Genomic DNA, 15689 nt, shown 5'->3' with positions numbered 1-15689 from the left:
GGTTGTCAGTAGGAGGAAGAGTAGTGCCCCATCGTTGGTATCAGTGGGAGGAATAGTGCCCCATTGTTGGTATGAGTGGGAGAAATAGTGCCACATCGTTGGTATCAGTGGGAGGAATAGTGCCCCATCGTTGGTATCAGTGGGAGGTATAGTGCCCCATTGTTGGTATCAGTGGGAGAAATAGTGCCTCATCGTTGGTATCAGTGGGAGGAATAGTGCCTCATCGTTGGTATCAGTGGGAGGAATAGTGCCCCATAATTTTGTATCGGTGGGAGGAATAGTGCTCCATCGTTTGTATCAGTAGGAGGAATAGTGCCCCATAGTTGGCATCAGTGGGAGGAATAGTACCTCATTGTTGGTATCAGTGGGAGGAATAGTGCCCCATCGTTTGTATCAGTGGGAGGAATAGTGCCCCATCATTTATATTAGTGGGAGGAATAGTGCCCCATCATTTATATCAGTGGGAGGAATAGTGCCCCATCGGTTGTATCAGTGGGAGGAATAGTGACCCATCATTTGTATCAGTGGGAGGAATAGTGCCCATCATGGTATCAGTGGAGGAATAGTGCCCCAACATTTGTATCAGTGGGAGGAATAGTGCCCCATCGTTGGTATCAGTGGGAGGAATAGTGCCTCATCGTTGGTGTCAGTGGGAGGAATAGTGCCCCATCGTTGGTATCAGTGGGAGGAAAAGTGCCCCATCGTTGGCATCAGTGGAGGAATAGTGCCCCATAGTTGGCATCAGTGGAGGATAAGTGCCCCATCGTTGGCATCAGTGGAGGAATAGTGCCCCATTGTTGGTGTCAGAGGGAGGAATAGTGCCCCAAGGGCGAGATAAAGGCTTGCAAAGGGCCGCAGTTTGGAGACCCCTGGCCTAGGTGAATGACAGGCACTGTTCTCCCTTTGCCTTTGGATATATGTAACGTATCCCAGGAGGCAAAGCACTTCATTTAGAAAGTAGGGGGTGTGCCTTGCACTGTATCATCAGGAGGCACACCGGCTCAATCAAGAAGAGCTGGCAGGCCTCTTGATGATGTAATCATCAATATGGCAGTACAGGACCAAGTGGTGGCAGAGAACAATAGGATCTTAGGGTGGGTGATTGTCAAAAACCTACACAACAGACAAACCGGTAAACAGGGGGTGGGTAAATAAAAAAAAGGGAGGGTAGAGGGTGGAGATCCGCTTTAATGCCGAGCAAAGCAGTTCAATGTACCTGGAGTGATGGAGCCCTAAAGGAGTTTAGAATCTTCACTCAATTATCCAATCATGTTTACAGCAAATTCATCTGCATGACTCGGTATTCAAAAGGAGTACATCTACTAATAACGAGTGAAGTTTCTTTACTCTTAACTCATGTCTGCTTACTATGTTTTATTGACATAATACATACAAATATCAGGTATATGTTTATGATGATGAGGTCAATTGTATTGCAAAAGCCATATGTATGTTTTTTGTACTGCTTTATGCACACAATAAATATTTTTTTTTAAATAAAAATTACCCCATTATATCTTACGGATGGCAATGTGCAAGGGGGCGATAAAGACACTGAAAAAAGGTCTTAGTATAGGCGAGGTCAAGGTTTGCTTTAACACAGTGGATTCTAATTTATGTACATCATTTGTTTTCCTATTATACAAAAGCAATTCTCATTGTAACTAAAATTTTTCCATTTACTAGTGGGCATTTGGCATCACCCTCTGGGAAATAGTGACCCTGGGACAGACACCCTATGCTGGCATTGAAAACTCTGAAATCTACAGCTACCTCATTGCTGGGAATAGATTGAAGCAGCCGCCGGACTGTCTGGATGAGCTGTAAGTAATGTGCCTACCTGTGCCACATTCTGTGGACGCTGAAACATGGACATGCTGTGCTAGCTACTTTCTTTTCAAGATTTTTCTATGAGAGATCTAAAGATGGCCAGATCAAAAATACGGCCTAATGATAGCATCTGCTCTACTTTTAGTGTAGATTCTGCTCTTTGTTAAAAGTGAATGTATTTACACTGTACTGGGGAGGAGAGATTGCAGGAAATCCATTTGTGTAAAAGATCATTCCTGATGAATGAGACCTAGGAACAGCTAATAGCTGGGGCACACCACTGAACGATTAGCTCCAATGATTGTAAATATTTAATTGCGTCCAATGACATTCAGACATATGTATTGTATTTCAATTATAATTAAAAAGATGAGCAGTTGAAGGGATACCAAAACTATGGATATAATTTTGGACTTTTGCTGTTGGGCTTTGGGCTTGTGTTGGTGGTATCAGTTTGGGATGCTTCTGGGATCATTCAGAAATAGACAGGTGCACTTGATTTGTCTCCTTCTGACCTGCTTTTGCTCTGCTTCAAGTAGGTTTTGAAAACTAAAGCTGGGTATGCAGAAACTCACAGACTCCTGCATTCACACAAGCGAGTTGAACGCAGGGTTTACCCCTGCTTTGCCATTGTATTCTGACAGTGGGGTCTCCAAATCTCCCCTGCCTCCCCCATTAACATACACTGATCATTGCTGCAGTGGCTGATTGAATTTCAAGCAGGACCGTTTGACAGAAGCTGGTCTAATGGTCAGCTTCTGTTGAATAGAGAGGGCTACATACAAATAGAAATTAAAGGAGAAATACAGCCAAAACTCTTGGCTGTACTTCTCCTGTGGATCACAGGGGTGCAGTTCATTCTGCACCCCTTTGACCTGTTTTCAGCTGACAGTGGGCTGAAGCCCGCTGTCAGCTGACGTCACTCAGCCGGTCCAGGCTGGGGAAAGATCCCGACTGTAAAAGAGTCTTTATGGCCCAGAGTTTGGAGCGGCACCTGGCTCAGCCTCTCAGCAATCCGGTGAGAGCCTAAGCCACCCCCCCCTCCTGTGAGCGTGGGGGGGCAAAGCAGACCCCGGTGACTGATAGTCACCGCTCTTCCACTCAGAGCGGCTGTGAGAACTCAGTGATCAAAGGTTCCCAACAGCCCTGTTTAGTTTAACTTCTTCCCGTCCGTCTATAGCCTATATGTCAGCCTACATCAGCGGCTCATAGAGTGCACACCTGGGAGCCCGGCGATCCTAGTGTCACCCAGACACAGCGGATCACATTACAGATCACATTGCTGTGTCGGGGTGATCACATAGCGTTTTAACATGTGACTGCTGTGTCCAATCACCGCAATCGCATAGTAAACAATAGAAACTGAAAGAAAAGATAAGTTCTCTCTGCTCTCACTGTGAGAGCAGAGAGAACTGATGCTGCAGCCTGTTAGGCTGCATGTACACTTACAGACTGCAGTAACAGCCAGCCCCAGTGTCCCTGATTATTGCCCTAGTGTAGTACAAATAAAAAAATGCAGCCAGCACCTGTCCTAGTCTAAAAAAAAAAAAAAAAAAAAACCCCCACCATATCTGAGCCCTGATCACCGCCATACACCATACCAACGCCTTGATCACTGCCATATGACATACCGGCATCCTGATCGCTGCCATCCCCCATACCAGTGTCCTTATTACCACATATGCCATTCCGGCATCCTGATCACCGCCATACCCCATACCAGCATCCTGATAACCACCATACCCCATACCAGTATTCTGAACACCGCCATACCCCATATCGGCGTCCTGGTCGCCGCCATACCCCATACCAGCATCCTGATCACCTCCATACCCCATACCAGCATCCTGATCACCTCCATACCCCATACCAGCATCCTGATCACTTCCATACCCCATACCAGCATCCTGATCACCACCATACCCCATACCAGCATCCTGATCACCGCCATACCACATACCAGCATCCTGATCACCGCCATACCAGCATCCTGATCACCGCCATACCAGCATCCTGATAACCACCATACCACATAACAGCATCCTGATCACCGCCATACACCATAACAGCATCCTGATCACCGCCATACCCCATAACAGCGTCCTGATCACCGCCATACCCCATACCAGCATCCTGATAACCACCATACCACATGTCAGCGTCCTGACCACTGCCATACACCATAACAGCATCCTGATCACCGCCATACCCCATAACAGCGTCCTGATAACCACCATACCACATATCAGCGTCTTGATCACCGCCATACCCCATAACAGCGTCCTGATCACCGCCATACCCCATACCAGCCTCCTGATAACCACCATACCACATATCAGCGTCCTGATCACCGCCATACCCCATAACAGCGTCCTGATCACCGCCATACATCATACCATCGTCGTGACCACTGCCATACCCTATTACAAACATCTGGCATTTTATGGTCTCAACTGATCAATTTTCAGATATATATCCCATAGTTTGTAGACTCTATAACTTTCACATAGACTAAACATTATACAGTTTTGGGTTATTTTTACCTAAAAATGTAGCATAATACATTTTGGCCTAAATGTATGAAGAAAGATTATTTATTTGCAAAATTTTATAACAAAAACTAAGCAAAAAATTTTTTTATCAAAATGTTTGGTATTTTTTCATTTACATAGCAACAAATAAAAACCCCAGTGGTGATTAAATACCACCAAAAGAAAACTCTGTCTAAAAAATAATGATAAAAATGTCTCATGGGTACAGTGTTGCATGACTGAGTAATTGTCACTAAAAGTGTGATAGGACTGAAAGCTGAAAATTGGTCTGGACTGGAAGGGGGTGAAACTGTCCGGTTAAATAGCATAATAGGCAAGCCATAGATGATGCAATTTTTTGTCCTGCAACCAAGATCAGTGTTAATGGGGGAATCCCTCCCACAGCGCTACTGTGTTTTGCCGGATACAAAAAAATCCAATATGATGGATTGACGTCAATACAACCAACCTGCCCATAGATGGATCGAATCTCAGCCAGTTCCTGCTGAACCAGCTCAGATTCAGTCCACCAATGGCCAGCTTTAGAGTCTGATCACTGAAACACAATGGTGTCTATTATATATTACCAGATTTCACTGGTAGTGCTGAAGTTTTTATGTGTAAACTTCTGTCTGTCCTCAAAAAAAAATTTTGTTACTATTTAAAGGAATGGAAATACTGTAAATGCCTGTGTAGCTGTGCAAAGATCAGTGGTGATTAGATAAATGTTCCACAATTACATTTAATAAATATTGCATTTGTGATATTAGTGCCAGAGAGTATTATGGGAACTCAAAATAAAAGCACAAAAAACTTGTCATCTTTCAGACAGTGGGCAAATAGCCTGGACGATGGGGTGGATTTACTAAAGCCAAATAGACTGTGCACTTTACAAGTGTAGTTGCACTTGTTTTTCTTATTAACTTTAAATGTGTTAAAGCTTCATGAAACATTAAAGCTTCGTTTTTTTTATTAAAATAACAAGGTTATTATATTTACCTGCTCTGTGCAGTGGTCTTCTGGGGTCCCCCGCTGGCACCCCTGGAAGCCGCTTTCCATTGACAGAGCGGCTTGGCCCCTCTTCCTCAGCACAGCATTTTATTGACAGCAGCGGGCGCCAATGGCTCCCGCTGCAATCAATCTGCCCAGGGAGGAGGGAGACAGCGGGGAGAGCCGCTGCTTTTCTGCACATCTCTGGATCGGATTGGGCTTAGGTAAGAATAAGGGGGGGCTGGGGGGGATTTTGCAGCACAGAAGAAAGTGGCTCTAAAGCCTTAAGGGTTTTCACCTTAATGCATTCTATGCATTAAGGTGAAAACCCTTAAGGCTTTAGAGCCACTTTCACTTTGTAAAAAATCAGATTCAACTGAAAAAAAAGCATTTTTGCTTACAATGTCCCCTTTTTAAAAATTTTTGCATTATTTTGAGACAGATAAAACTTTATTTTGATGGTATTTATTCACCACTGGGATTTTTATTTTTTTTGCTATATAAATGAAAAAGTCCAAAAAATTTTGAAAAAAAAGGTTTTTCTTATAAAATTTTGCATATAAATAATCTTTCTTCATAAATCTTAGCCAAAATGTATTCAGCTATCTTTTTATTAAAAAAAAAAATAACCACAATTAGTTTATAACCAAAAATTATAATTTTTCTAAAAAATTGTTTAGATTTTTATTTTATTTTTTATATTATTTATGTTGATGAAGATTTTTTTTTCTTTTTTTACACTGATTGCTTTTACACCCAAAAAGGCTGTAATATCAATCTTTTCTCCTTCTCTCTGGCTGCATTCTTGCAGCCATTGAGAAATACTTTGAGAGCTGTGATTGGTCACAGCTTGTCACATGGTACAAGGCTGTTGTGAGTAGCCTTGTACCATGTGACCTCTGTGATCATTCACAGATTTCACAAGTAGTAGGCAATGATGTCAGGAAGTGACATCTTGCTTACTACTATTCATGTGATCACTGATTTGCCAATCAGTGATCACATTAATCGGGACCTCACACAGAGGTCCCATACAGCGACCGCCCAGGGAGCGCGCACAGGCAGTGAATGCGGGGCCGTTTATAAACGGCAACCCGCTTCGGCACTGCTCTCGTCTGCCCGTTTTATGTACATGGGCCAGACGGGAAGTGGTTAACAGAAGTCACTTCCAAGTCGGATCCTCCTCTATATTGATGTGATTTGGATCCAGCATTACAGGAAAATTATCCAGGCAATCCCTGAAAGTTGTTTTAGAATTGCTTCAAAGTAGTACTCAAGTTGCTTGGCAAAGTCGCACTGTGAGTCGCGCGACTTTCAGGTTGTAGTGTGAACCAAGACTAACATCACTCTGGTAAATGTGAAAAGGATACTGCTGCTTCGCCTGCTGGAATTGCTAGTTCTTCCTATTTGTACAAGAGCAAGGACAAGAATCGGCAGGGAGTGTGTGATTTGTTTGTTGCAGAGCTGTACGTCTGTAGGTCAGGGGAAATGTGTCTGCTCTACAGAGTGACCACTGTCTCCACACACAAAGCAGGGGTCCTTCTATACAGTATGCTAGCAGGGCACAGGCTTTTCTACTAAGGCTGTAGCTGCTTTCTAAGTTAAACCAACTATAAGACTTTGCACATCTTTTGCTTTGTTGCCCCTAGAATGTATTTAACTGATGGAAACTAAAAGTTAATTTGGGCTTTAAGCACATTTTGATGTAGATTTATGTTTATTCAGGTGGAAACAATACTGTAAAAAAAAAAAAAAAAAAGCACAATAGGGTTGATTTACTAAAGCTGGAGAAGGCAAAATCTTGTGCAGCTCTGCATAGAAACCAATCAAAACTTAATGGAACAAGCTGAAGTTAGAAGCTGATTGGCTTCCATGTACAGTTGCACCAGATATTGCACTCTCCAGTTTTAATAAATCAACCCCATGTATCGTGCATTCTTCATTCAGATTTATTCCATCTCTACGGCAAATACTTGCAAGGCTCCATGAAAATAGTGGTGTTTTTTTTTTTTTTTTTTTACTAAAGCTGGAGAGTACAATACCAGGCTCACTTCTGCATGGAAGCCAATGAGCTTCTATCCTCAGCTTGTTCAATTGTGCATTGGCAATAAAACTTTGAAGTTGATTGGTTTCAATGCAGAAGTGAGCCGATTTTTGAAATATCCAGCTTTAGTAAATAAACCCCGGTGTGACCAGTGCCATTGACTTTTGACACGGATCTCTACATACATCTTGAATTTAGTTTCTTATAAGTTAGTGAACCAATTCTTAGTTGATTATTTTTAGTGATCTTGCTTTTCTAAAAGATGCATAAGACTCTTTAGAAGTTACATCATCAGCATGCACAAAATCATATTCAGATTTCGCCCACATCCCCATAGGAGTCAGAAGTGTTAATAGTAATAATGGCTTTTTAAGAACATTTTTAATCCCATGCAGGCCTGACATTGGGAAGTGGGTGGAAGTCTATTATGTCGCAGACATGGAAAGCTAAGAAGTTAAAGGCGCATTGTTCCCACAATGTAAAGTGCTCACCAGTGAACGAACACCTTCAGCTTCATTATTTTCTGCCAAACAGTAAATATGGTATTCTTAATGATAATTAGGCATTAATGCCAATTTTTGAATCACCTGTGTGCCAATAATTAAATATACAGGTGGGCATAAAAGTTCATGTTATGGTTTATTAGCTCTTATAATAACAATGGAGAAATAGGTGATGCAACAGGCAAATTTAAAACTGGGAGTTCAGCACCACCATGTGGTGGATTTGCAGATAAAGATTGCTTATTTACTTTTTTTTTGAGAGATCAATGGAGTGCAATAGGGTATGGCGAATCAGAAATCAGCATTCAGCGACCCGAAAGAGCGACCACTGTATTGAAACTTTGAAACAGAGCTTCCATGTTCCATGAGCAGTGGGCTGCTTCTTGTTTTATTATCTTAAAGTGGTTGTAAACACTTGCATATACCCAATGATATGACTGGCCTTAGGCGATACAGGGATTAAACAAATCATCCTACGTAAGTTGTATCTGTTTATCTGTAGCTTTCTCTGCTCTACATCTGTTCAAAGTCCAGGATTCATAAACCTTGTCTGAGAGCTCAGAAAAAAGGGGCGGAGAGCTGAAATTACACTCTACAGAGCTCAGTGAGGGGAGCTTTGAGAGCTGATTGGAGGAGAGGGACACACACCCCTCCACACAGCACATATAAACAGAGCTGAGGCTGTCAATCTGCTGGAGTTCCCTCCCCTGTCACTATTTTTCTCTTGGTGTCAGGAAAACCTGTCAGAAGTGATTCTGATAGAAGGGAAATGAAGCAGCAGACAGAAATAACACTAAGTGCTCTGGACTGAGACAAGTACAAACTATAGAGGGATAAGTTTTTTTCATATTTCATTCCTGAGATTTACAACCACTTTAAAGCCTAACTTTTTTACATTTAGTACATATTCTCCCTTTACTTCCCTGCACCCTAAACTCCCTAAATAATACTATCACAAAAGAAATACTGATCTGATTGGCCTCGGGAAAACAGTTTGTTTGTTGGAGGTACACAGATGCATAAAATAACCTATTTTACTTAACTCCCCTCTTCACAGCAGCATATACTCCCCTTCCTTGCACCTGTATTGCTTTGTTCGGCTGCATGATCCAGGGAAGAAAGCTCAATGTAAGCTCCAAACTGACTTGTCAAAGCATACACAGGGCTACAGGCTGTTATCAAGGCACTTTATGACAGCACTGGACAAATAGGGAGGTATCAGAACTGTCACTTAGGAGAGAGGGAGTGAATCACATGCTCACCCATACACCAACGTGGCAGGTATTCCACTTCTCCTCCTGGTGGCCAAACAAGGTGGTGTAGTAGCAAGGAAATGTGAGTACAGGCTGCTGGGGACAGGTGGAGTTTAATTATCCATTCCCTTTACATTGCATAAGCAAGGGAAAGTGTCTCTTTTTTTATGATAGTTAAACAGTTGTGCATAGACCTGGCAGTGTCGGTGGCAGTACTATAACATACCAGCAGAGCTTTACTAACATTTATCTGACTTCTGTGTGGCATTTAAAAAGACATCAGTATTTTCAACCTTGTCTTATAAAGTGGCTTATGTATAGCAGTGATACAGTATGGATATTGATAGACTTCAGTTTCATGAATATTGGATTAGTTAGAAAAAATATATTTAAAGTGTATGCAAATTTATCTTATGTGTTTCTATCTGGCCTGTCAAATCTACCATTCAAAGTATTTTTTTAATGTCTGTTTAATAACTGCAGAATACACATTTTAGAAATCTTCAGAGATGATAACTTTTGCTCTGTGCCTCTGCTGCCTCTCATTAGTTAGCAATGTTCCTAGTTCTAAAAATTCTAAAGATAAATACAGCGACAACTTCTAAGAAATGGTAATCTGTGATATTTCACATTTTTGTATTTGGATTTAGTTACGCTTTAACAGATATATTGTGATAATAAGATTCCTGAACCTTCTCCTCATGCCTTTTCCAGCTTGAATCTGATTATTTTAATGTGACCAGAAATAAATCAATGCCTCTTATTACAGGTATGAAATGATGTGCCAGTGCTGGATCACTGAGCCCAAGAGGAGGCCCTGCTTTACAGACCTAAAAAGACGGCTAGAGACCATTTTGGGCCGCTTATCTTTATTATCAGAGAGTCAAGATCCACTGTATGTAAATCTCGGGGAGACTTGTAGAGCCACTGCTGCAGACTCAATTTTTCACTCTGGTTTTGACAGCGATGACTGCTGCGTGGACATTTCACAGACATGCGGGGCTGCAGCAGTCTCTAGCGACTATCGCTATATTGTGAACCCTGGGTGCCTTAGAGACGCAAACGAGTGGCCTCCTTCAGCACAAGCACCGGAAGCCAGAGGCCTCCTTAATGAGGATGAGGACGATGAAGAAGAAATTCAGGAAGCTCGTGTGGTCATTAACCTTTAGTAAAAGCTCCATGCTTACAGCGGGATGTGATAACTTTAGCTGTATCCTTTAAAGCCATGTGTCTGTATAAGCTCAACACACGATCCAGGTGGACATTATTATGAATTCTAGGCATTATAAATTGCTTATGGATTTGCATCAATAAAATGTAAATTTTTTTTCAGCTGTAAAACTTTATATACAATTGTATAGGTAATGTAAGTATTGAAATGGGCTGTAAAACAGCCCTAAATAGATGAATTCCTAGAATGACTTTAACTTGTACATATTTTTTTACACAACTAAAGTTTATCGATAACCAACTCTTCTTTCTCGCCGTTTGAATGGTATCACAGCCTCACTGCTGCATCAACTTGTTCAGCTAAGGCTTCCCATCTCTATGAAGCTACAAGATCAACTTCTCAATGCTATTGCACTGAAGACTTCTAAACTTTGGTTAAAACCCTGATTTATCTATAGGCATCCCATTTTCTTTTAAGTGATAGACTTTTTACAGAAGGGAAACTAGAAGGAGAAGTGTGATGTGTTAAATTTAAATAATGTTGGCTAAATTACGCTGTAGGTTCCTTGCTACCCTAGAAAAAACAGTTGGTTGCATGTGTCATATTTAAATCATTTTTTTTTTTTTCAGAAAGAACAATTGTTGTGCCATTATGCTTCCAAAACCAAAATAATATTTTTCTAGAATATATGACTTTGACCTTCTTTGCACCAGTCAGTTGTTCTGTTGAGAGGACCAGACCAGCCAGACATACCTTAGGAGTCTATTTATAAATGTTTTTATACAAAAGTCATACAAATGTCACCCAAGATTCACACTTTTATTAATTGGATTCGGTTGTGCGAATCTTGTGTGAAAGCCTTTATAAACAGACCCCTTGGTGTTTGTGCAGTGTATATTATTTGAATTTGAAATATGTGTTTGGGAATGAACTCTTTAGCAGCTGTCACTCAGGGTTAGACCAAGCACAACTAAAAGAAAAATAATTTTCACATAAGTGAGGTTCGTTGTATCAATGGTTTTCTCCAAATAAAAAAAACGTTATTCCGGCGGACTAAGTTTCTTCACTTAGATGCTTCCTTGTCTTCCTTCCACTTAGGGTATTTTATAAATAAAGGGTTAGAATACCATGACCATGATGCAGCTGTCTGAAACCATCTGTTTTTTAAAGTGATTTTAAAGCCTGAAGACTTTTTACATTCATTCATTCTAAGTGTGTGGTTGCCCCCCAATACTCACCTGAGCCCAATCCTGATCCAGCAATTTGCACAAGAGCAGAAGCTCTGCTGGGTTCTCTGCCTCCTCATAGGCTGAGACACAGTAGCGAGAGCCATTGGCATCTGCTGCTGTCAACCACAGCCAGTGAGGAGGGGGCGGGGTCGAGCTGCGCTGTGTGTCTCATAAACACACAGAGGAGGAAGGGGAGGGACCGGAACATGGTGCTGTGAGATGGCATGGAGACGGAGCTCTGGATGCCCGCCATGAAGGACTAGTCTTGGAGCCTACCTGAGCCCAGTCGGTGTGACGGCAGGCACGCCTGTTTCTGCCTGGGGGCTGCAGAGCTTTGGAGCGGTCGGTTGTGGCGAAGGGTTCCGTCAGTCCGCCTGTGGGCTTGGTGGGTGTCCGGAGGAGCCACACGGACACAGCAGAGTGGAACTGGTAGGCGGTGGTGCCAGAGGAGGTAAAGGGTGCCAGGAGTGCCCGTGAGACTGCCAGAGTGGCAGCAAGGGTGGCCGCGGAACTGCCTGAGTGGCTGCGCTGGAACCCCCCGGGAGCCGCCGGTAAGCCGGCAAATACAGTGGAGAGAGAGGTGGCGCTGTGCACAGGGGAAGGCCCCATTTAGTGGGGGACACCCTAAGACCCTGAACCTGGGAGAACCTCCCTAATTTACACAATGCCATAGTGAACCTGACTGGGAATTCAGCCTGAAAAGGAGCAGCCAGAGATGGTGTTGTCTGTGATGCAGATACTAATGGTGAGTTTCCACTGACAGCGGGGAAAAAAAAAAACTCTTAAAAGAACTGTAGTATCTATTGCACATAAGTGTCTGTTGGGACTATTGTGCGGATGGAAAAAACATTTTGGGGGGGGTCTTAGGGTCCAAGGGGACTATTTTTCTTTTCCTTTGTATAAGTAAGATACGTAGGGGTAACTGGGACCCCAATAAAAGAAGAACGAAGGCTATCTCATGGTCAGCAATTTTGGAACAAAGAAAAAACAATTGTAATTTCTCAAGCGAAATGAAGAGTAGATCTATCAAAGGGGGGGAGGATAAAAAAAAACCCCAATCAAATACGAACACAAGAACAATAAGAAAATACATGCCCCTGCAGGAGAAAAGCCCAGAGACTCAAGCTCTGGAGAAACAGCAGGAAGGAATTAAAAAGTATAATGGAGATCTATCTAGACTGACCCCTTGGCCCTCTCTGTATCTACTTGACTCCTTTTTCTTCTTTCTCTCTTCTTTCATTTGGTTTGTTTATATTGGACAAATTATCTATCATTTGTTATTGTCATCTAACAAATCTATGATTCTCAGGGACAATATTGCCTCATGAGGGCTTGGCTCTCCTTGTGTTTTTTTGTTGCTGTCTTCTTGCATGTAGTCTTTATATTTCTGAATGTCGTGGTGAGCCTTATATGTGTATTTCTGTATTTATTGTATGATGTTTCCCTATCCTCTACTGTCCTCTACTGTTTGTTGTCACTTTGTATCATACGATTTGACTTGGTTTGTATGTTTCCATCAACATGCTTAATAAAATCTTTGGTAAAAGAAGAAATAACTTAAGGATTAGAGGCCTACCAGAAGAAAAGGAACAGACAGAGGATCTACGGGAGATAATAAAAAAAGCGTGTAACCCAATAATGGGAAGATCAGTGAAAGAAAAATTGAAAATCGAGAGAGTACACCGAATTAGAAGGCCAAGTGGAATATAGGTGGAAAGCCCCAGAGATGTAATAATTCGATTCCACCATTTCAAAGACAGAGAGAGAATATTCAAAGGTTCGTGTGACTTTATGTAAATAAAATATAAGGAAACAAATTTGTGTATTTTCCCGGATATCGCTTCAGAGACACTGGCTAGAAGAAGATCATTGAAACTGCTGTTGGAGCGCATGAGAGGAAAAAGTTCAATATAGCTGGGGTTTCCATCCCTAATCGGATGGAAAGATAGAAAATCAGCAAGGATGAGGTTTTCAGAAGATCTCACTGACTTTTGTGAGAACTAAACTTACAGAAAATGGTCCTTGAAGGGTGGTTTGAGGGGCCAAAAGAGATCAGAGGGTAGGGGGCAGGAAATTGGCATAGGGTGGCTAAGAAGAAGAAGTAGGAAGGCATGGTGGGGTGGCAGGGATTAAGAGAGAGAGGGTCCTTTTTTCTTTTTTTTTTTATCCTCCTTCTTGCCTCTTCCCCTGGCCCTCCGTTGGCCGCACTATGGTTCCTTAAGCCCCTGGTCCCTCTCTCCCTGGAGGGGATAACGAGGGGGGAGGTGGGTCCTGAGAGAGAGGTTATGGTGGGAGGTCCGAAGGCCAGGCATGCTGTTAACTCCAGTATGATAGATGATACGAGCCACGGATTGGAGTTGGCGTGTGTGTTCTGGGTCTCACCCCAGAATAGGAGTCGTTAGTGGGAATAGTCCACGACAGACTTCAAGGCAGCATGTAGGCCAGGGGGGGTTTTAGGTGTGTAAGTAGGGGGAAGGGAGGGTTGGAAATGGGGGGGTGGGTGGATAAGCAGGAGGGGGACAAATGAAAATGGGGAGCTGATGTAGGGAGGGAAGGGGGATAGTCCATATCTTAAATTATCTGTATCTGTCTTCTGGCAATGGGAACCCTGGTAGGGTAGTAAAATAATATTTGTTGTGAGCTTGATTAAGTTTATGACTTATAATGTGAAAGGGTTAAATTCTCCACAAAAAGACACAAGATATTGAGGGAAATCCACCAATATTCCATAGATGTGGTGTTTCTTCAAGAGACACATTTAACCCACGATACAAATGTTAAGTTATACTCTTAAGTACCACACTACGTGGTTCTATGCTGATTCCCCAGTTAAAAGGGCTAAAGCTGTAGCAATTGGGTTTTCAAAAAAATTTAAGTTTTACCCTGGAGGGAAGAATGGAGGACTCAGAGGGCCAGTTTTTGTTTTTAAGAGGAAAATTACAAGGAGTTGAAAATACACTAGTGAATATCTATTGTCCAAATAAAAATCCAGTAATAGTTTTGGAGGGTGTGTTAAGGAAACTCTCTGAATTTAAAAAGAGTAGCCTGGTGGTGGCAGGAGATTTAAATGTGCATCTGGATCCTCAAATGGATGTGTCTTCATGTATGCAGAGAAAGGGGAGTAGGATATCTAAATTATTGAAGGGATTGCTTTATAAGTGCCAGATGACTGACACCCGAAGAGTAAAACACCCAAGTGAAAGAGGATTATACCTTCTTCTCTCCGGTACATGGTTCATATTCAAGACTGGACTATATAGCGATCGAGCATGGACAACTGGAGTCATTGGTTAGTTCCAATATAGAGATTATGTTCATCTCTGATCATGCTCCTGTCATGATGAGATTATGGGTAGGAGGGAACCAGGGTAAAGTAAATATGTGGAGACTAAATTAGCTGTTTATGCTGGATCCTGAAATAGAGAAAAGGCTAAGGCAGGAAATTGAGCAATTTTTTTAGTTCAATGAGACTAAGGAGGTCTCAGTGGCAACAATCTGGGAGGCACGTCAAGCATATATTAGGGGTATATTGATCTCGATAGGCACAGAAAAAAAGAAAGAACGAGGGGAAAAAATAAAGACGGTGATGGAGGAGCTTTGTAAACTAGAACAATTCCATAAAAAGAAGACAGGTATAGGTATATGTCAGAAGATAATCCTTAAAAGAGAATAATTAAAAGAGCTTATGGAACAGGAGTAGAGAAGGATATTTAGCAGGATTTTAAAAGAAAGATATCAGTGGGGGAATAGACCTAGAAAACACTTGATGAAGTTAAAGGAAAAGAAATCTAAAAACTTCATAGAATTAAAGATGGTGAATTAGAAATGGTATATACCACCACTGATATCGCTAATAGGTTCCAAAAATATTATAGCAGGCTGTACAATGTTAGCCCCAGAAACCAAAAAGAAACGGAGGATGAAAAGAAAAAAACTGGCAGAAATATTTAAATGAAGAGGAGCTGCCAAGACTAGCACAAGAAAATTAGAAGCCTTAGAGAGACCAATTACCCTGGAGGAAATCACCTTGGCCCTAAAAAATATGGCCGTACTATGGGATATTTAAAATTTTTTTATAGAACTCCTTGTCCCTTAAAGGTGTGGTTATATGAATGCAATAGGGGAGGGGCTGGAAAAG

General features: G+C 41.9%; 1 protein-coding gene across 1 annotated transcript in view; it reads left to right on the top strand.

Annotated features, from left to right (window-relative positions):
• TYRO3 (TYRO3 protein tyrosine kinase) overlaps positions 1–11375 on the top strand; it is a 273752-nt gene extending 262377 nt beyond the window's left edge. The window contains exons 18-19 of the mRNA XM_089686919.1: positions 1687–1823; positions 9921–11375. Of these exons, the coding sequence (XP_089543045.1) occupies positions 1687–1823; positions 9921–10320 (537 nt within the window). The 3' untranslated portion in view covers positions 10321–11375. The remainder of the gene's footprint in view (positions 1–1686; positions 1824–9920) is intronic.
• Positions 11376–15689: the final 4314 nt, after the last annotated feature.

This window comes from Staurois parvus, unplaced genomic scaffold (genome assembly GCF_062004578.1).
Source record: "Staurois parvus isolate SC_StPar_1 unplaced genomic scaffold, SC_StPar_1.0 ptg000414l, whole genome shotgun sequence".
Classification (NCBI taxonomy): Eukaryota; Metazoa; Chordata; class Amphibia; order Anura; family Ranidae; genus Staurois; species Staurois parvus.
The sequence above is the reverse complement of the archived record's forward strand: the minus strand, read 5'-3'. Positions and strand labels throughout refer to the sequence as shown.